Source organism: Haliaeetus leucocephalus, unplaced genomic scaffold (assembly GCF_000737465.1).
Source record: "Haliaeetus leucocephalus isolate CR32 unplaced genomic scaffold, Haliaeetus_leucocephalus-4.0 Scaffold184, whole genome shotgun sequence".
NCBI lineage: Eukaryota > Metazoa > Chordata > Aves > Accipitriformes > Accipitridae > Haliaeetus > Haliaeetus leucocephalus.
Genome location: NW_010972620.1, coordinates 1,716,447 through 1,736,910, shown reverse-complemented (window position 1 = coordinate 1,736,910; position 20,464 = coordinate 1,716,447). Strand labels below are relative to the sequence as shown.

At 39.5% G+C, this 20,464-nt stretch overlaps 1 protein-coding gene across 3 annotated transcripts in view; it reads right to left on the bottom strand.

Annotated features, from left to right (window-relative positions):
• Positions 1-4,278: 4,278 nt before the first annotated feature.
• The window catches only part of EIF3A (eukaryotic translation initiation factor 3, subunit A), a 35,589-nt gene continuing 19,403 nt past the window's right edge, over positions 4,279-20,464 (bottom strand). Inside the window, exons 14-23 of one of the 3 annotated variants that reach the window (XM_010564693.1) lie at positions 18,972-19,085; positions 18,563-18,685; positions 17,411-17,564; positions 16,174-16,358; positions 14,315-14,403; positions 9,194-9,825; positions 9,038-9,133; positions 7,562-7,736; positions 6,961-7,130; positions 4,279-5,556 (exon numbers count right to left, since the gene is read on the bottom strand). In XM_010564693.1, coding sequence (XP_010562995.1) covers positions 5,315-5,556; positions 6,961-7,130; positions 7,562-7,736; positions 9,038-9,133; positions 9,194-9,825; positions 14,315-14,403; positions 16,174-16,358; positions 17,411-17,564; positions 18,563-18,685; positions 18,972-19,085 — 1,980 coding nt within the window. In that variant the 3' untranslated portion in view covers positions 4,279-5,314. Of the gene's footprint in view, positions 5,557-6,960; positions 7,131-7,561; positions 7,737-9,037; positions 9,826-14,314; positions 14,404-16,173; positions 16,359-17,410; positions 17,565-18,562; positions 18,686-18,971; positions 19,086-20,464 lie in introns of all 3 variants that reach the window. The other 2 variants (XM_010564692.1, XM_010564691.1) reach the window with 2 other exon arrangements.

Sequence of the window (20,464 nt, the reverse complement as noted above, 5' to 3'; positions counted from 1 at the left end):
GTGTTACTTTGCTTAAATAGTGGAAACCATTTACATTAGTAATTTAAATCCTAGGAACAGCAAATAGCTTAATCTGAAAGCAGCCCTGGATGGAGCTGTTGTATGCTCCACAGAAGAGGTCTAAGAAAAGCCAGATATTTTCATTTATTCTACAGGCATCTGCAAATTGACCTATTATGGCCACTTGTTTAAATGAAATACTTTTATCTTCAGAGAATTACTTTATTACAGGGAAATATTCCTAAGCACGTAAGTGATGGATGGAATCTTTTCTGTAGTGATATTCTGGTAAGAGGAGTGAACACAGTATTGGGTAGCCTATAATCATCCTCAGCTGGTACTAGCCTTGGCAATAAGCAAGCTACTTCTAATTAAAAACTACTTTCATATGCATAGATAGCTTGGTCCAGCTGAAGTCAGTTAAGTCTGGACCCATCTTTTATTTTGGCAGAGTTTGGTCTCAGTCTGCTGACCAGGGTGCCTCAGGTAGCTGCTTTGCTGTAGGGCTAAACCATGATGGTTATAAAATGTCTTTCCTTCCCATAGATGTGCCAGTTTGACCCACCAAATATATAGGTTAATATATAATGGAGATAGTTTGCTAAGTCACATGGGGAGGAAGATAATTACTTCTAATATGCCTGTTGTCTGGGCAAAACAGAACTGATAATGCTAAATACAGAAAAAGACATAGCAAAGCCAGTAGACAGTTCTCCTGCCCAAGAGTGAAAGGACTAACAAAGCCTGAATTGCAGCAAGGGAGATTTTCATTAGAAAAAAGCAGTGGAATAGCTTGTAGAATCTCCAGCCTACCATAATTAAATGCAGTAATAATTGCTTTTCAGAGGAGGACCGCAGAGAGTGTAGAGCACTTCAGTTCTAGCTGGTCCTGCCCTGGCAAAATAGGAAGAATTAGGTGTTCTTGTTACGCCAGTCGCGTGCCTACTCCTTGCAATTCTGTAGTAAACCACACAGGATGGGTACTAGTGCCTGAATAACAGGTAAATTTTGAATCTTACATTTCACTGACCTACCACCTTCACTTTGGAGGCTTACACAATTTAACAGTACCTTTTAGTTACAGAGGGAAAACTTCCTTACATGTAGCAGTTGCTGTCAATGACTGCAGCCCAGGGATATTAAAACAACAACAGATATATTTTGTTTACAGCAAGACGAGAGTTCCAGGACTCTTCGTGTTTGAGATTAGCTCCTGGCTGTCCACCAGCCCAGCGGCACCGTAGCTCCCCAGCGTGCTCCTGCTCCTGCTCCTGCCCGCACCGAGGCCCATCTCCCCAAGGTCAGGACGTCTCCTGAGATGCAGTCGTGGCTGTGCCCAGACTGGAGCGGCACCGCTTCATCCGTTGCCCCGGCCCTGGTCTGCCAGTTCTGATCAAATAGTGATTTTATTGTTTAGAACAAAGGCACTTGAGAGAAAATATAATTAAAATGTCTATGCTCTACTTGTGCTGAGCACCCTGATGGTCCTCAGCCCTTCTCACCAGCTGGGGTCAGTCACTGGGCTGCTCCCAGAGCAGGAAAGAAAAGAAACTGTTCGTACCTGATCACCTGCCTTGCTCTGGAGATGGGTTCTAATCAAGCAACATTTGCATCCATTTAACCAGCAGAAGCCTTAAGTTCTGCCTTCTAAATATAGCATGTGACAGTTTTGTCTTCTTCTAAGGTTCACTGAAAATTTTAGATGTTTAACTGAACATGAATCAATCAAACACAGCCATGCCTGACAGAGAATTCATTTGACTTCAACATTTTCAGGTAACCAAACTTTGTGCTAATGTATAATTACGGCAGTAGGTGGAGGTTTTAGCTGTTGGATTTGGTCAGTGGTGGTTTTTGATCACTGTAGTTAGTATTCTGTCTAAAATGATCAAGGAGTAAAATAAACACACTGGCATGTCTGTAAAGCTTGTATCTTGCAGATCTTTTCTCAAGCTGCCCAGTCCTGAGAATTTTACACGCGTTGGCAACATTATCACAGTCTTAAATAATGGAAGTTAAGAACACAGATTTGGGAACGGAGCCTTAGCTGGTGCAATGATCACTAACATTTATCCCCATGTAAAAATGGCTTTGGATAAAATTAAAAATATGTAACTGGAGGGATAATCACTCTTTACATCTTGCTGATGACTGGAAAAAGGCAAACGTTGCACCCATCTTCCAAAAAGGCCAAAAGGACCATCAGAGAAACTGCGGGCCAGATGGTGCCACTTCAGCCCCTAGGGAAATCATGGAGGAGGTAATTTCAGAGCGTGTTTTTGGGCACATGCAGGAGGTGGTGACTGGCAGAATGAGGGTAAGTCCTGCCTTCTACAACACAGTAACTTTGTGGGCAAGGGAAGAAGCAGCAGATGTTCTTCATCTCAACTTTAGCGAGGCTTTCAATGCTGTCTCACACATATTCTTGTACCCAAGTTAGGATGTTACAGCCTAGATAACAAGGTGGGCAGAAAAAATAGTTGGATGTTCAGGCTCAGCATCGTGGTCAATGGGCTGGGCTGCACCTGGAGCGGGGTATGACAGGGGGGTCTGTCCCATGACCTGGCCTGACGTCTTTCTCGAGGACCTGGAGGCGTCAGCAGGTTTGTGGATGACACCGAAGCAGCAGGACCAGCCAACACGCTCGGGGCAGGGCTGCGCTCCGGAGGGACTGAGGCAGGCTGAGCAGGAGCCTGGTGAAATTCAACAAGGAGAAGGGCAGAGTCCTGCACTGCCAAGGAAGAAGCCCTTCCAACGACAGACTGGGGGGGCGGGGGGGCGGGGGGGCGGCTCAGATGCCTCCAGGGCAGATGTCTGGCTGTTTTGAACAGGACCATAGCCTGCAGGTGAGCAAAGCATCCCCCTCAGCAGACCTCAAGGAGGACACGGCTGAATTTGAGTAAGTTCAGCAGAGGACTGACATGACAGTCAGGGGCTGGAGCACTTGCCTGGGAGGAAAGGCTGAGGGGACAGGGCTTGTTCAGCCTGAAGAAGAGAAGGCTTTGGGGAGACCTAACAGCAGCCACCCAGTGCCTAGCAGGAAGTTACTGGGAAAATTCAGACTTTTCACAGCAGTGCATAGGCAGGAGGTTGAGAGACACTGGGTAGAAGCTGAAAAGAGAGAGGGTTATGCTTTTCGAGGGCCACAAAAATGATCAGAGGGCTGGAATACCTCTCCTGTGAAGACAGGCTGAGAGAGTTGGGGTTGTTCAGCCTGGAGAAGAGAGGCTCTGGGGACACCCAATTGTGGCCTTTTGATACTTAAAGGGAGCTTATGGGGATAGTAGTAGGGTCTGTAGTGATAGGACAAGGGGTAATGGTTTTAAACTAAAGGCAGGCAGATTCAGACTAGATACAAGGAAGAAATTTTTTACAATGAGGGTGGTGAAACACTGGCACAGGCTGCCCAGAGAGGTGGTCAATGCCCCGTCCCTGGGAACATTCCAGGTCAGGTTGGACGGGGCTCTGAGCAACCTGATCTAGTTGAAGATGTCCTTGCTTATTGCAGGGGGGGGTGGACTAGATGGCTTTAAATGTCCCTTCCAACCCAAACTATCCCATGATTCTATGGTTTTTTGGTGTGGGAGCAGTCAAGCAGTGGCAGAGGCTGCCCAGAAAAGTTGAAAACCTTCAAGGCTGTGGACTGCACAAGACCACACTGGAGAAACACGGTTCTGAGTAACACAATCATTTGACAGCCAGAGGTGAAGTGAGCTCCTGGAGTCCCTTTTAACAGGAATAATCCTGTGATCCTACAACACAGAACATAAGGACAGCAAGAGGCAGCTGAACAGCAGTAGCACCCACTACTCCAAATCAAGTAAGTGCTCTCTATTACTGGATAGCTGCCATCCTCTAGTTCCATCCTTTGTAGGACTGTATGATGAACAAAAAAACACAGCAAAAAAAGCCCAAAGACTTAGAAAACACTACTGCCCTGAAGGAATTCTGTGACTCAACAAGCAATGAGATGACAGGCTCTCAAGGCACGAAGATCTCAGAAGATGACTCCGAGAACAAGTTTCTCCTGAGAAACCTACTGGTCCTGGATAACTCAGAAGAGGGCAGGAAAAGGACAAGAGGAGTATGACAACTTTTGTTCACACACATTAAAATTAAACCAGGTTACTCAAGAAGAAACTGTCCCAGGTGTTCTCACATTCTCCTTCAGCAGGTACAGAAACAGGAATGCATACAGAAAAGAGTTGTTCAACAGCTGTTCTGCATTAACGTACATTGCAGGAAATTACTAAAAAGTCAAGACACTGTAGCAGCTAATTCCTTAAGTTGTTTATTTATCATTGAAGAAACACACAGCAGCAAGTTCTGTGTTGGCTTCACTATGACCAGATAATTAATTGTTGTTACCACACCCCAAAATTGAAGTCAACACAGCCATTACTACAAATCACTTTTTTGGAAAGGGAAAGAATTGACCCTGAAGACAAAGAATTGGGGGAAAATTCAACAATTTCTCCAAAACCACACATTTTAAATATGACAATATTTATAAATCCTTGAAAGGCATGAATTATCCCGTAATGGAAAAAGCAGCTGTGATATTGGCAACAGAAAATACATAGCCATATGCTTACCAAAACACTTAAATTGTAAAAGCTTGAAGTTTTGTGGTTGTACACTGCAGCAGTATACATTACTGGAACAATGACTGCAAAATGGCCTCGTAGGAGTTACGTATTCAAGTAAATCTACAGAAAATATCCCAGTGTAGCTAATGCTCATAATATTTATTGTATTTAATTCAAATTTAAACAACTTACTGAATTTAGATAGTGATAAAATACATCTCTCAAACCGTCTGCCCTCAAAGATACCTATGTAAGAGAGGGCTTCCCCCCCCCCTTTTTTTGGCTAATTATGGAAATTGATTTAGCTCTGCTTTTTCAATAATTCCACTGTGTGAACAGAGGTGTTCTCAAATGCATGTTCTGCAACAATAATACCCCATTCCAAATTAAGAAAGACTAAAAATAGAAAGGTCAGCCTGTTTTGGTGCAAGACAGAAGCATTACTCAAGACAGCTGTTGGGCTTGCTTCTTTTTATTTTAGCAACAAATGACCCATGAAATAAGCATCATTTGAAATTTCAAAATCTGGCATTCAATTTCCAACCTTCTGCTGTGAGTTTTGTGCATGATCAATCTATATGAGTAAGTAATTCAAGCTCATGCTTTCACATTACCTCAAAACATTTGTTAAAGAATTCCAATTCAGAATGTTTATAAGCACAAATATAATCCATGGATTCCATCAAATCAAAGCTAAAACATTGGTTAAACTCTGTGATTTTCACTTAACGTCGTACAGTGGTCCACCCCTCTTCATCTGTCTCATTTTTAGTACGGCGAAGGGGCTCACGCTCCTTTTCTGTTTTCCAGGAACCTTTCTCCTTTTCCCCATCTCTTTCTCGATCTTTTGACGCTGGTGGGGGAGCAGAAGCTGGAGGAGCAGCAGGAGCAGGAGCTGATCGCCGAACTGTTTCACGTTCTTCTCCACGTTCTTCTCTCCTATCATCAGCACGCCGCCATGAGCTTGCTACAAATACAGAAGGACAATAAAACAACCTTTGTCATGCTCCACCAAGCAGCCTGCAAGAGTTTAAACAAATATGCCCAGCACAGACAGTCTGATTTACTGATTCTCCATCTTGCCAAGAGGCAAGATGATGATGACAGCCAAATGCACAGTCTAATTCTACAGTGAAGTAACAGACAGGAACTACTCAAGCCTCTTTTCAGATTCAGGATTGTTGTGAGCAACCCAAGTGTCATCTTTAAAATACAACAACTGCAATAAGAATGTTCTATTGATGTATGTGGTTTTATGATGTAAAAATATATTCTTATATTCTTATCAGAATTAAAAGCACAAAAGCATCTCCTTAGAAATGACTGAAACCCGAAAACAGAAATATCCTAACTTAAAAACACTTGTGGAAAATGTTTAGGTGTTCACTGCCTTGAAAGACAGCAAATTACTCTTCAGCTTACTGAAATCAGAGGTATAAACGGCACCGGATTACACAACTCCACTGGTAACAGCATTCACCACCCTTTACTATATGAAGAATTGTTCATTTCCACCAAAAGGATGTTAAGAATTCTACCCCAGCTATGTGTGAACAAAGCTGTGTCAAATACCAAACCAGATGATCAAACACCTAAACTTCTTGATACATTAAAAAAAAAAAAAATTAAAAAAAAAAAAAGAAAAAAAAAAAGCCTCCACATTGAGAACCCTCGGTCTTTCTGCCAGCTGAAGTCCTGTGTGACATGCTGTGTTCTGTTCCAGTCTGCTCTCCAAGACCGTCTGCCTGACAGCACCCACGTTCAGGGAGCACCCACAATCGGGGCAGAGACCAAATGAAATTCTGAACGCAAGAACGCCAGAATTGGAAGACGTGGTATCTCAGGCTAAATGTGTTTGCTGTTATTCTGGTTTTAGAACACAGCAAAGGATTAATAAGTGTACATAATTAAAACAGGTTAATGTATGTAATTAAAATAGGTTATTCATCAAAATCAATACCATTAATAGTGTGAAACCCATATGGCCTTGTTTGGAAATATTACCCTCACATTTTATTGGTTCTAAGAAATAAGCCACAAATTACTTTCTGGGATGTCTATCTTGATAATTTAAGTACAAGAATTTCATTCACCCTGAACATAATCCTACTATAAAAACTGCACACTTAAAATGTTATCCTTCTGCAGATGTGAAATGCTACTATGACAGAAAAAGAATACAACTAAAAGAAGATTCAAGGAATAATTCTCAATTACACTAAAGCTTTTTTCTATTACTTTGCTTCTGCAAAGGGAGTTTAAGTGGCTGAAAATGTAACTTATTCCCATTTTACCACATCCTAGCACTGTCCAAGTAACATGAAGGCCCTATAATGATTGTAAGCCTTTAGGAACACTAAAATAAACATACGTTCTTCACGGTCAGATCTGAGTGGTGGTCCTCTTCTGAGGGGTGGATCTCTGTCATCAGTACGTCGATCTCTCATGTCACGACCACCTCTGTCCCATTCTTCACGACGACTTGAATCTCTCCAGCTAGAATTTTCCTCAGCTGGTCCTCTTCTCCAACCGGCATCATCCCTTTTGCCATTCAAAACATAAAATAAAACTTAAGTGTCAAGATTTTAACTTTGCTATGGAAAGAAGCAATAATAAATCACAACACACATATTTCCAGGCCCAGTGGGTCTCTGTTTAACATACTGACATACTTCCAAAACCTTTTCTTTTTCTCTGGAGCCTAACGTGAAATTCTCCTGATAACAGGTTAAAAAAAAAAGCAGTAAAGCATTTTGGGATTCCTTCTGTAAACAGTTAATGTCACCTTAATAATAACAAACCAAAAAGGCCCCAGAATGCCACTATCCATTTACTGCCTTGAAGTGCTTAATTTCATACAAACCAACCACTGTTCCTTTCACTCAGCAATATCATATTATTACTTTATCAGCAGGGTTCTTTTTTTTTTTTTTTTTTTTAAACAGAAACATTCTAGAGGTATTTAAACAAACCTGGGACGCCTGAAACGATCATCTCGATCAAAATCTCTATCTCTGTCAAATTCACGGTCTTTCTCATTTTCATCACGATCTTTGTCTCTATCCCATTCACGGTCTCCTGGAGGTCTGGAGTCTCGGGGAGGCCCCCAGCTGTCCTCACGAGCCTTTTCTCGTTCTCTCCATCCCCCTGTAAGAAAGAAACACAGTCAAAGGAATTTGTGACTGACCTCTGATCTCTCTGTAGACAAAGAATCCTTTACTTCCCTCACTGAAACTGGTTCTTCAAGTTTTGATCCCTGAGGATCCAACTCAAGATGCTTGTAAAAAGTGTGCACATTGAGTGGGAGCCATAGACAAAACAATGTAGAAACTGCTTAATATAAAGACAGTAATATATACCTCATCTATCAGGACTGCCTGTAACAATTTAGCAGAGTTGATTACACCCTGCAGTTTTCAGTCAGAAACCACAGACTCCTCAAGCGTCTTGTGCAAAACAAGTGCAGGAGGAAGTAAGGGGGGAGCTTAGACAGGAGATTCCTTTGTGAAAATCTGCAAGTGAGGAGATTTTAGGCAAGCAAATTATTTAAGAATTTACTGCTTTTTAAAGCACTATTTTAAAATATGACTATCGTTTACCATCTACTTACACAGTGCATCCTGCAATATTGTTCAGTTATTTATGAATGGGAGTTCTTTATTATGCAGCCTGCTTTTTCTTTAAATAGGAAAAAGGAGAAAGCTATTGGAGTGTGAGTTTTGAGATTTATGGTAACTTTTCTACAGGCCTGGATTACAGAATTGGTGTCTAAATCAATATCATACCTAACATTTAAACATCATCAACAGTTCTGAAAAGAATCAGAAACAGTTGTTCTAGTCACCATCAACAAGACTTAAGACTAGAAATAAACTATACAAGAATAGGATAATTCAGATTGTAAGGGACCTCAGAAGTTCATCTAGTCCAAGCTCCTGCTCAAAGCAGGATTTTCAAGAAAGGTAGACACAAAAGGAAAACGGGAATGCTAAAAACAGGAGTATCTTTGTACACATAAAAAAGGCTTATAAAAACCAGACATACTTGAATGATGTTATCAAAATCCTTCAAAGGAGGTTAATTTCAGACATATAGAGGGGGCAGGGAAAGAGACCAAGGTATGCTATCTAGTCAGAAAGTTTCTCTCCCATCAGAGCATTCAACTTGTATATTTTGTTTCTGCACATAGGTAAATTACCAGCATTACTATGTGACCGTTAGGTATCTTCCAGGCAAGCAACAGACACTGCTGCATTTTATTTTTTTTTAAAATTCAACCAAATCAAAAGGTTTAATTATACTAAGTAAAGGAGGGTCTGCATTAGCCAAATTAATCCAGACGTTTTCAGAGTTGATTCTCCCATCTCTGGCACCAAGTACATTACATCCACTATCTACTAGATTAACACACACTTCGGAGGGAAGATTATTATATTATTGTATTTTACCTGGTTTACCAAACGGTCTCCAAGGACCTGGCCTTGAGTCATCACTGCTACGCCATGGACCCCTGTCATCATCTCGTCTGGAGAGCCTGTCATCATCTGTGCTACGCCATGGTCCCCTGTCATCATCCATCCCGCGCCTGGGACCTCTGTCATCATCCATCCCCCGCCTGGGACCTCTGTCATCATCCAGCCCACGCCTGGGACCCCTGTCGTCATCTGCAGCACGCCAGCTGCCCCGGTCGTCATCCAGCCCACGCCTGGGTGGCCTGTCATCATCCAAAGCCCGTCTGGGCGGCCTGTCGTCATCCAGCCCACGCCTGGGTCCTCTGTCGTCATCTGCTGCACGCCAACTGCCTCTGTCATCGTCCAAGCCACGCCTGGGTGGCCTGTCGTCATCCAAAGCACGTCTAGGTGGCCTGTCATCATCCAAAGCACGTCTAGGTGGCCTGTCATCATCCAAAGCACGCCTGGGACCCCTGTCGTCATCTGCAGCCCGCCAGCTCCCTCTATCATCATCCAAACCACGCCTGGGCGGCCTGTCCTCATCCAATCCACGTCTGGGCGGCCTGTCCTCATCTCCTTCACGCCTAGGTGGCCTGTCCTCATCCCCTTCACGCCTAGGCGGCCTGTCCTCCGTTGATTCCATAGAAGGACGTTCCTTTTCTTCTGCAGCACCACGTCGCGGCAGATCATCTCCTCGTCGGGGCAGATCATCCCCTCGTCGAGGCAGATCATCCCCTCGTCGGAAAGGTCTTTCATCATCTCTTGCTTCTCCTCGACGCCAATCTCTATAAAAACCACAGGGAATGAGCAAAAAGTAGAAGCTGACATCCAGGAAAGCTTTACATATTAGATTGACAGTATCAAACCTCTCAAGGCCATTTCTGAATGCATCCACTTGATGTGTGGTTGCGAACACATGTACAGAGCTTGCAGTTTTCAAATGCACTTTCTAATTGCCTTCATTGCTATGGGAAAGTGGTAGGTCACCATCCCTACAGCTTCAGTAAAGACTGAATGGTTTACTATCTCCTTCAAAACTACAGTTTGAAGGGGATAACTACAGTCCCCTGTTGGTTATCTGCTGCAACACAACAGAGAAGAGGTTTGGCTTCTACACCAAGCCTAATTTGACAAACTCAAGCTAAGTCTCAAAGAACCAGTATTAAAAAACCCACAACCATCAAGTAAGTATCCCCCTTCTTCACACACATTCCAACCCTACAGTCCAATCCCTGTTTTCATATGCTTTGGCACAGTTCCAGCCCAAAAGATTGGCAATACTTTCACTGACAAGCATCCACAACTAGATATGGCAGGACAACGTAGTAAACTCATGACTCGATCCGCCGCTACTGCCTGACACCAAGCAGGGTGCGCCAGGCTCTGGCAGGCTATCAGTGCTTGCACAGAGAGGACTCTCCTTACTAGGATGTACGTGGGAAGTAAAGAATTGGTGAGTATTTTCCCTGGGCTATTGAGTCATCAGTTCATCTTTGAAATGTGTTTGAATTTGTAACACTGAAAAGATCAGACACTGCTGAACAACGGTTAGAGCCTTCCACTGTTCTCACTTCTCTGGACACACCATTTAGTTTAATGTCTACAGGGTTTTAGACATACATTTAGACCACAAAATTTGGCTTTGTCACCAGATTAATTTCTTTATTTTAGGAAATTAACCTTCCTAAACTAGTTACTCAGCAATAAAAAGAAACAAGGAATAGTACATCAGAGAGATGTACTGGTACCTGCTTCTTGGCAAGAGAAGAGAAGCTGCACTGGGTTGAATCTCACAGATTCAAAAAATAGAATCAAAACCAAACCAAAACAAAAAACCCCCACAGGTTTAGAAATCCACTATGCTAGTAAAACATAAACAAAAGAACAGCAATTAATTGCTACAAAACAACAGATGTAGGACTCCAAGAGGTGAGAACAAAGACACTGTCTCTGCATCTCAAGAATTTCAAGGAACTGTGAGCAGCATACTTCCTGGTTTTGGAAGAGTAAGGGAGAATGCAATTACCATTGAGCTGTGAGATAAAAACAAGACACGGAGATTGTCAACTTCCATTTACACTCAAATTGGATAATCGTCTCCTTTGAAAAATCTGATTATTTTGACATAAAAGACGTAGAGAAATGGCTATAAAGTTCATCAAACGAACAAGTCCTTAATTCATTCATACTTAGGTATTGTTTCAGGGTTTTAGGATTTTTAAATCTATGTTTAAACTATTACTACTCTGATTTTTAAACTATTACTGCAGGTGAAATTATGCCTCTTTTACATTTTTTTCTCGTTTGACAACTTTAGCGCTCATATTTCAGCTTTTGTCCTTTCCCTCTTAGAAATTCTAACTCTCACTTTAAAAGTTTACTGAAATAAAGAGTCAAAAAGTATCTGATAAATTAGTAAAAACAGAAGGATTCATGAATATTAAGAATATTATTGAATGGCAGTCACTGGTAGCAATTCAATCCAGTTTCTATTATATAGGCCATTTTTCATTAACCCCTAAAAACCCCTACACACAGATCTACATGAGCTGAAAGTATGCAGACAGCTTTACCAATTAAAGCAGAAATTTGCTGGCAAAGTTCACGGTATAGTGTCTACCACTGTTACAGGTTTGTAACTTTTGGTTTTTTGCTCATCTTAACTCAGGCACAAGCAGCACAGACATAAAATAGAGGTCAACTCCCCTTTTCTATGCATTTTGGCTTTTTAGTATTTCTTGACCATAAGCACATAACCATTTGTTAATACTTTGAGATAGCAATCTGTGGCAGTAATAACTCTAATGAGCTGCACTAAGTATGACAGCCTGCAGCACTGCCCCACCACTTTTAGTGAATACCGGGTCTGTATTAGTTGCCATTTCATTGTTTCAATGAGCAAGTGCCCAATTCCTGACAGCATTTTATGGATTTTCTGTGATCTAGAGAAAGAACAAGAGGTACGACCATAAAATGACTTTTTCTACTAAATAACTGGCTTTTAGTTTAACTCCTACATAGCACTTCTATGTTAACCTCTTTTTCCTGCAATCACAGTATTTGTAATATTTTTTATATTAGGATTGATTTTCTTCTCTTCCTTATAAAATTTATTACGTAATTAGTTTTATTTTCCTCTTTTGTTTCTTAACACTACTTTTCTTGCACAGTTAAGGAACAAAGCAAATACAGTCTAGTTGTAACTCATAATAAAGCCACTAGCTGTCCAAGAGACAGACAGCCCTTGCTGGACTCTTCTGCTTTTCTGTAATCCGTTTTTTCTTGTAACTGGGACCATGGTATGGAAATCTGAGAACACTGCAACATGCTGATCACCTGGAATCCAGCACTCTGGGGATTGCTGCACAGTACAATTGGCTGCTCCATGACTGTAAGGACTTGTGTACCAATATGGGGTGTACACCAAAAATGTGCCCTTTCCAATGAGAAATCGTCTGTGAGACAAATTTTACAGCTTCTCTCCTTGTACGAGCATCCATAAGGACTTTTTAATGCATATATCCAATAGCTGTAGTTACAGCCAGATACATGCTGCAAATTAAATCTGATGCTCTGTCCTCTATGTTACTGCCTTTATCACACAATTCAGAAACACATTTTGGAATTACTTTACTCTCAGTTAGGCTTGCACTGCTGTCTTTGTATCCAACACATTTTCCCTTTAGGGTTAAAATCCACCTGAAGGTAGACTAGGGGCTACTGAAGAACGCAGAAGTACACTTTTCTTCTGCAATTATGTCTGAGCATCATCACTTTTACTTTGTTATTTCCTAAGCTCAGCAAAAAGAAAATAATCGAGAAACATTGCTTTACTTAAAATTCCATAGAGATATTAATTTTGACTGCTATCAGTATTTCCTTTTGGTATTCCTTAGTATATTCCTTTTAGTAAAAAGAAGGAGGAAAGTTTCACCAAACGTGCTACATAACCCCAAATATGCCTAATTTTAACTCCTCAGCAGTGACTTGGCTCAATTGCTATAGAAGTTGAATGAGAAATGGTTAACACAACACTTAATCAGAAAAACTCTCTGCTATAATGATTAAAAAACGAATATGGGTCACCTGTATCATTCTGTCTGAAAAAAGTATCACATTGAAGCATATAAAGAGATGCATTATACACTTATGCAATATGTTAATAGTTAAAGGCTTCACCCAGGAGTTTCATCCAATTTGTGATTTTGCAATTCACGAGAAAGTGGCTCACTACCAAGAATGGCAACACAGCTTTTAAAGAAAGACTGAAAGACTATTTTGTTTATTGAGAAAGCATACTCTTCTGATACATTAGAAGAAATTACTAGAGAGAAAGAGTAAATTAATTTGCTTCCACTGGAGTCAGAGTAAGCTGTAATGGATTTAAATTGCTGCACTGGAAATTAAGGTTAGACATTTATAAAAATCTATCTACCTGGAAAGCTAATTAAGCAATAAAACATACTGCCAATCAGAACAAGCAGTGGTATCTCCATCAGCACAGGCTTTCAAGAACAACTAGATGTGCACCATCAGAAATATTTTTGTTAGCTCATGCTGTTGCGGAGCACAGGGATGGGCAAACATTAAAGATCTTATTTTCTACAACTGTATAAACAGTCTTCATTATGATTAGTGAACATATCCAAAACTCCTAAAATACACAGATGTGAACAAGCTGTGGTTTTTTTTTTTTTAGAAGTGCCAAGTACCTTCAGAATAGTCTTCCTTCAGAAATCCTTCCTTCTCTGTTCAATAGTCTTTCAGAACTTTGTTTTAGTTTATGGCATATATTTTCTGCTCTGTGACTCACTCTGGGACTTGAATAGTTTAAGACTCTGAACTTTGACTTTACTATTCTTATATATTACTGTCAGTTCTCTAAATGGAAAATCTCAGTTTGATCATCCAGGAACCCTGCATTTGCTTGTCATCCTTCCCCATTCTGTATTTATACAACTGACACCAATGTTTGAGTGGGACAGAAATTTTTAACTTAAAAAAAGAAACCAAGTAAGCAAGTTACCACATGCAGAAGGTATCTGCTAGCTTTCACATATCTAAGCTAAATAAAATAGGAATGTTATCTGAATGCAGTTCCAAGATAAAAACTCTCTCTCGTGATCCTTACAAAGCAATTTTTTAATAGAAGGTAACTTTCAGAGATGTAAATGCATGAGATATTCAGTTAGTGTAGCTTTAGCAGCAGCAACAAAAAGGGAGCCTACATATTTTGAGCCCAATACAACTGGTGCTTAGTAACACAATGATTACCTTTCCACTGGTGCTCGTCGCCATTCAGATTCTGTCTCGCCACCTCTTCTCCAGGAGCTTTCAGACTCCCTATCACCCCAACGGGATTCCTGTATGTCAAAAGAAATAAGGAACATTCTCTCTGAATACTTTAAACCAAAGATTTTCAACATATAATTTACTCCTTTCAGAGCACACTATGTCATTAAAAACTCACTTGTTCCACTGTAGAGAATCCTGAACTATTAGGAGTTTGAATAACTTGAGTATGGTCTTAACTGACTAACTTCATTGTTTCTGGCACAGTTTAAAAAACAACATGGTTCCCTTTGTGCCACTTTACTAGCAGGGTAGGATATATGCAAATACACTAAAGATTTTATGAACAAGTGTATGAACAATAGCTACAGTGAGCCATAGCTACCACCTGTTAACATGAAAAAGGTTCTAACAGTTTCATCTTCCTGCTGCTTAATCACAGTAGGAATGAATTCAAAGAATTATTTGGTTTTGTGCTTTCTAATTAGATCAGAAAATGTAACTGCATAAACTGGAAGCTCTCTGTAGCAGAGACCATTTTGTTCCGAGTACCTCAATGCACAGAACAGGTGAGGTATTTGTGATTCACACAGGTTGCATAGATGCAGGGCAGAGCAATAATTTTTTTATTTATTTTTTTTAAAATAAACGCAAAATGTCTCTCCCCTTTGCTGGACAAAGACAAACCATTTAAACAATTTCTAACAGTTGTTTATTCCTTAATTCCACCACAAGGAGCAAATTAGGCAAACCATATGAAATACTTGATTTCACATAATCACACAACCTCTTTATAGAAGGGTATTCCAGTTTTAAACCGCTCTTTGAAAAATGTTTTTATTTGTCAAAGTCTGCGCTTCAATATGGGGAATACACAGGTTACACAAGATCTTGCATATCCACTATTCCATGATTGTCTACTTAAACACTTTTGAAATGACCCCAACAAACAAGGGTGAGCAAAGAAAGAATCCTAAAACTGCAAGTAGTATTTTTCAAGTGGTACAGATATCTCTCTCAGAACCTGAATCAGCTTTTCCATATAATCAAGTGCCCATGGCTAGGAGTACCTCTTATGTGAAAAATACCAGTGATGATTATTTACCTGATAGACTATCAAAACAATTTATATGAGCTCTGATCACTTATCTTCATAGTGTTACTCAATGAAGTATGCATTAAACAAAGACAATAGTTATGGCGGATGCAATTTAAAACTAATTCCCTTATTGATAAGTTCTGAAAAAGTGGGACGTAGAAAGTTTGTGGTACTCTGTTACATTCTTTTAAATCATTAAACATTTATTTGCAAATAACTTTTACTTTATTCCCCATTGGATTGGGATAATGATTTTCCCTAATACTTATATTTGTAAATGGGAAGTTGCACACACTCTTGTTTTTATGTTTTCTCTAATTGTGTATTTCTTATAAAATACAAAACTATGCTTTTATGTTTAGTCTGGGATTTTCCTTCAATATCTACTCTTAATTCCTTGCTTTGGCATGAGTCACTATACTTGCTTCCAATATAGCTTTCCTTCTTTTGTGTTAAAGAAAATTTTATTCAATATTCTTTTTAGTCTTTATTTGTTTAGTTTTTAAACAGCTTGGAGATCTTAGTAGTTTCTTTGTTTCACTTTATTACTAAACTACAGATTCCAGAACGCTGATAGTGAAGTGAAACTAAGTGAGAATAACTTAACTATTAAAGTAGCCACTTACGCTACAACTTAAAAAAAAAAATTAACCTGTGATTCTGCAATGCTATCATCTTCTTCCAAATAACCTACAGAAGAAGCAGCAGTCAAAAAGAAAACAAACTTGCAAGTATCACCTACCTTTCTTGAAAATGGGTCATCCAGACCTCTCCTTTCTTCTTCTCGACGACGCTCTCTTTCTTCTATCTCCATTTCTCTTTGACGTTTTTTCTTCTCCAGTTCTTCTAGTTTTTTGACACGTTCCTGGTATTCACGCTGTTCCTGCTCACGTTTCTCACGCTCAATGCGTTCCTTTTCCTCACGCTCTACAGAGTTGCAAACATACACAGAATGTATTACCAATATAAATTGTTATTTTGCTGTATCTACAGAAGGGTTACAAAATACAGTCACACCCCTTTGACTCCTTGCGAAAAACAGGAAAAAAAAATCCAAGCATTTCACAGGATGCGTTTAACTAACCATAGAACCTGTTTTCTGGAAGTATCCTAACTCAAAAGCAATAGGAAAAGGAACCCTGATACATCCATTAATGTGACATCTTGAACAACAGCTAGCAAGAAAGGAAACAAAATGTTCCAATACCTGTACATTAATTCCATGTACAGACCACAAATGTGCCAGCTAAAGTATCAGTAACTACCCCAAGCATAGTAGAGGATCCCTTCCTTAGAAAAGGTCAAACAAAAAAAAAAAATCAGCTAGCGGTGTCAGAAATTTGATATTCAGGACTGCTTGGTTTTTGTTTGGTTGGGTTTTAAATATTGCATGATTATGAACTCTGATACATAAAATCTTCATCCACCAAGTGACAAGCAGGACAGAAATTTACCTTACAGGATGCCTATCATCTCTTCTCTTCTCAAGCCTTGAAACAGGCTACCAGACAAAGCAATTCACAAAGAAAGGTGAGTCACTTACAATTCTTGAGTTCTTGATCTGACACCAATGTTCACTTTCTATTCTCTTCAAGATATGCACAAAAAAGAGGCCAGAACTCAAACTAAACAAAAAATTGAGTCTTTGATTTTAGTCATTAGCCTCTCTTACTTTATCTCCTCCTTTATTTATGTCTGGGAGAAGGGGAGGGCAGGAAGCATTCATCTGCTTTCACTTTCCCTTCCTCCTATAAAGCTTTATTTTCATCTCTATGCTGCACAGGTAAACATTCAGAAGATGCATTAGGTAAAATGTAAAGATACAGTGTCTAATAGCAACGAACACAGTCTTTGCCACTGACTGAAAGTTAAAAGACTTCCTCCAATATCGTGAAACAGTGGAACCAGAAGTTAGCTGTGTACACACCTGGACTGGGTCAAGGATGCAAAGGATAAAATAATCACGTTCTTGATTATACCTTTAAGCAGCTGTTCTTCTCGTAATCTTTGTTCTTCTTCCTCCTTTTCTCTGTAATAAGTAATGCGCCTCTCTTCTTTGCGTTGTTTCTTGCGTTCCTCCAAACGAATACGCCTCTCTTCTGCTAACCGTTCCTGGAACTGCTTCAGTTTATCCTGAAATACAAATACACATGAAAACACCAGAACTGTAAAGTTTAGGAGTTAGACAGTTACACAAATTGCTAAATAAAGCTGCACAGAAACACAAACCAACATATTAACTTTGCTCCCCTGAAAAACAACTACCTGTTTGCCATTTCAACCTTTTCTGCAAGAAATTTTGCATAGGGGAATATACTCCTGCTTAGAAGAAAGACAGTCACCATGCACAATTTTAGTCCTTCATCTGCTTTTTCAGGAAAGTAATTACCTGAATAATAATTTACCTATACCTAAAATACATTACTTAAAATTAACCTATATTGTTGCAAAGAATAATATGCAGTTACTTATTTTAGCATAATACCTCTTTGGCTTTTTTTAAACCAGTTCTTACTGCAACATAGCCAAATAATCAAAGCTATAAACAGCCTCAGCAAATGTAGAATTTTTAAAATGCAGAGCAAGAAACAAAGGCACAGTTCCTTCCCTGCCTTTGTGGTCTAAATTTTTTATTAAATTTTGCAAACATAAAAAGCATAACTTGAAGTTCCAAATACTTGGACTATCAAAGTAATTTCCAGATTCAAACAAAAAGATTAAAAAAAAAAATAGAAAAGTATTTCTGTCTATTTCTCCGCTTCAGTATTATTTCAGTATTATTCCATCACCACAATAAATCCAAGTACTCATACAGATACAGCTGGCTGCTCATATGTTACCCAATGATCTCTTACTAACAGCTGCGTTGAAATAAGTAATTTACCTATCTTTTATTTTCCATATAAGCTATTCCAGAAGTTGTCAAAAAGTCTAAGTGATAATATCTAGGAATGGGTGCAAGAATACTTTGCTTCATTTTTTTTTTAGTCAAAACAGAAAATAAACAATTTCATAATACTGAACCAATCTAGATACTAATTTGTTTCTAGTTTTCATGAAGAATCACTGGGTCACAAGTTTAGTTCCTTACTTAAGGGGAGTATTTTATTACAATACCATATCTCGTGTACCTCATAAACTGTTCGTCGTGATGCTTTGAGCCTGGCTTCAAATAAATCTCTATCCTCCAACATCCTTGAGAGTCTGTTCTTATGCTCAAGAGCTTTCTCGCGCTCCAACTGCAAAGTGGTGATCTAAAAATAGATAATATTAAAAGTATTACAAAGTAAAATCTTACTATATATTTGCATTCAATCTACTTCAGCCACTAGAAAGAGAAATTATCTTTTCCTCTTTCAGATCCTAAACAGAAGATGCTGCTGTCCGCTAGCACAATGAAATTGTGAAGCTAACACTTCATTTCATATCAACTTTTTCCTTTCTTCCCTTGGATTGAGCTGGGGGAAAAAAGACAGTGCAAAACCCACTATTTTTCATTCATCGCTAATGGATTTTATCATATGAACAAAAAGTTCTTACCCTTTCTTCTTCCTGTTGCTCCCACAGCTCCATATCATGCACTCTTTGCTCCTCATATGCAGTCTTTATTAAAGGAATTTCTTCTAAGCGCTTTGCTCTTTCAAAATAGTCAATCTAAATAAAGATAATGCACATTTAGCATGTCATAATGCAAAGACCAAATCTGGAAGACTCAATCTTCAGCATCCCACAAAGAAAACCCCAGTATCTGGAGACTTCTCTAATACATCTGATATATAATTACTGTTACATAAAAACAACCACACTGGACCACATCAAAGATCCACCTAGCCAAGAACCTGCCACTACCACTGGCAACTAAGTGCACTCCTAGGCAAGGATGCAAGAATAGAGGCAGACATATATACAATACTCTCTCAGCATCACCAATTTTCAGCTCCCAGCATTTCCCATGTTGAAGTTTTTTTGTATTTAGTAGGCATTGGTGGATTTCTCTTCTTGTTCTTTTCAACTCAAAGAAGCTTTTCATATACAACAATGTACTTTGGAAAGAAATCCTGTGTGTCTATGGCTCACAGCATGAAGACCCATCTTCTACCTACAAAGAGTTCTGGATATGGCTCCTACTAGCTTCATTTGATGCTTCCTAGTTCACTATCCCTTGCAGTCAGTGAAAGAACTGCTCCCCATCGTCAACTGTTACAACAGGTACACTGTTATACACTGCTACCACATCCTCTCTCCAGAAGTCTCTCAGACATAGGGGTACTAATTTACATAGGTATTTCTTACACAGAACCCAAGCCACATCATTGATAATTCTTGTTGGCTTCCTCTCAAACTTCCAGTTCAACCATGTTCTATTTGAGATAGAGACTAGAACTGCACACAGTGCTCGAGATGCAGAACCACCAATTTCTCATTGCTGACTAAAAAGTTTGGAGCCCATCATTTAATATGTAAAGCTAAAGATTGGGAGATGGGGTTTTTTTCTGCTTTCCCTACACAAAGTATTTTATATCTGTAAATTGAACTTCATTCAAAGACTGTTCCTTTTATCCCACAGCTGCTAAGTTTTCTTTGGTGAAGAACTCTGTAAAAAGCTTTTTGGAAAATCCAACTTAGTTACACCAACCAGACTACCCTTACTCATATGTTTGTTCTAACAGCTTCAGAGAACTCCAAGAGGAAGCCTTGGCTTACAGTTCTTTTATAGAAGCTGTGCTGACCTTTCCGGGTAGATCACATTTACCCAGCTGACTACTAATTCTACTGTTCAATCTTCTGCTACTTTTCCCAGTACGAGCATCAGGCTTACAAGCCTGCAGCATAAAAAGGTTCCAGTAAGGATCTTTTAAGTAACTTGCCACTTTCTAGCATCAAGCCAGTTTCAAGTGAACTGAATTACCAACTGTATCATATAACCCCTGTTTCAATCTTCAATACTGTCAGAAGTCCTCGGTGAGTTTCACCTTGCTCAGGTTATATATTTCTATTTACTACAACAACATGTTCCTCACACTTTTATAGTC